At 53.1% G+C, this 1,174-nt stretch overlaps 1 protein-coding gene across 1 annotated transcript in view; it reads right to left on the reverse strand.

Annotated features, from left to right (window-relative positions):
* LOC125482452 (serine/threonine-protein kinase 36-like) overlaps window positions 1-1,174 on the reverse strand; it is a gene marked incomplete at its 3' end in the record, with an annotated part of 5,088 nt that overhangs the window by 892 nt on the left and 3,022 nt on the right. Inside the window, exon 5 of the mRNA XM_048594528.1 lies at window positions 539-725. Coding sequence (XP_048450485.1) covers window positions 539-725 — 187 coding nt within the window. The remainder of the gene's footprint in view (window positions 1-538; window positions 726-1,174) is intronic.

Raw genomic sequence — 1,174 nt, forward strand, 5'->3', positions numbered from 1 at the left:
GAGAGAGAGAGTGTGTGTGTGTGTGTGAGAGAGAGAGAGAGTGTGTGTGAGAGAGAGAGAGAGTTTGTGTGTGTGAGTGAGAGAGAGTGTGTGTGTGAGTGAGAGAGAGAGAGAGTTTGTGTGTGTGAGAGTGAGAGAGAGTGAAAGTGTGTGTTTGGGTGTGTGCAGGAGAGAGAGACTGTGTGTGCGTCTGCGTGAGTGAGAAAGACTGTGTCTGTAAGTGTGAGTGAGAAGTGTGTGTGTGAGAGAGAGATTGCATATGGCCAGGTGGGTTTTAAAAAAATCATTCACAAACTATTCATGTCACTGACTGGGCCAGCGTGTATTATCCATCCCCCAGAAGGCAGTTAAGAGTCAACCAGGTGTCGAGAACATCACTGGGGTCTCTGGATTAACAGTCTAGCGATAATGCCGCTAGGTGTATGTATGTGTGTGTGTGTGTGTAAGTGTTGATTGCATGCGGCTGCGCTGTGAGCAGTTCCATTCGAGACAGCGAGTCAGCGTTTTGCGAGAGAATGTGAGAGAGCGCAGATGATACCTGGACAAGATGGTGTACAAACTCCCTGCCCAAGAGAGTGCGCAGAATCTCACTGAACATTGGCTCCTCCACGTCCATCGCGAAGGGGAAGCACAGCAGCTGGCAAACTCTCAGCACCACATCCTGTGTGACCTCCACCCCAGCCCCACAGCAACGAGCAGCAAGACCGAGAGCGGGCAGCTCTAACCTGAACACGAGAAACACCCACGGCAGGTCAACACACAGACTCGACCTAACCCTCATGCTGTCCCTGTCCCTGTCCCTGGGGAGTGTTTGAGGGGGGACAGTGTAGAGGGAGCTTTACTCTGTATCTAATCCCGTGCTGTCCCTGCGAGTGTTTGATGGGGGGACAGTGTAGAGGGAGCTTTACTCTGTATCTAACCCTGCGTTGCCCCTGTCCCTGGGAGTGTTTGAGGGGGGGGAACGGTGTAGAGGAAGCTTTACTCTGTATCTAACCCCGTGCTGGCCCTGTCCCTGGGAGTGTTTGATTGGGGGGGAAACAGTGTAGAAGGAGCTTTACTCTGTATCTAACCCCATGCTGGCCCTGTCCCTGGGAGTGTTTGATGGTGGGGGGGACAGTGGAGAGGGAGCTTTACTCTGCATCTAACCCCGTGCTGGCCCTGTCCCTGGGAGTGT

This window comes from Rhincodon typus, unplaced genomic scaffold, assembly GCF_021869965.1.
Source record: "Rhincodon typus isolate 14 unplaced genomic scaffold, sRhiTyp1.1 hic_rhity00010552, whole genome shotgun sequence".
Lineage (NCBI taxonomy): Eukaryota > Metazoa > Chordata > Chondrichthyes > Orectolobiformes > Rhincodontidae > Rhincodon > Rhincodon typus.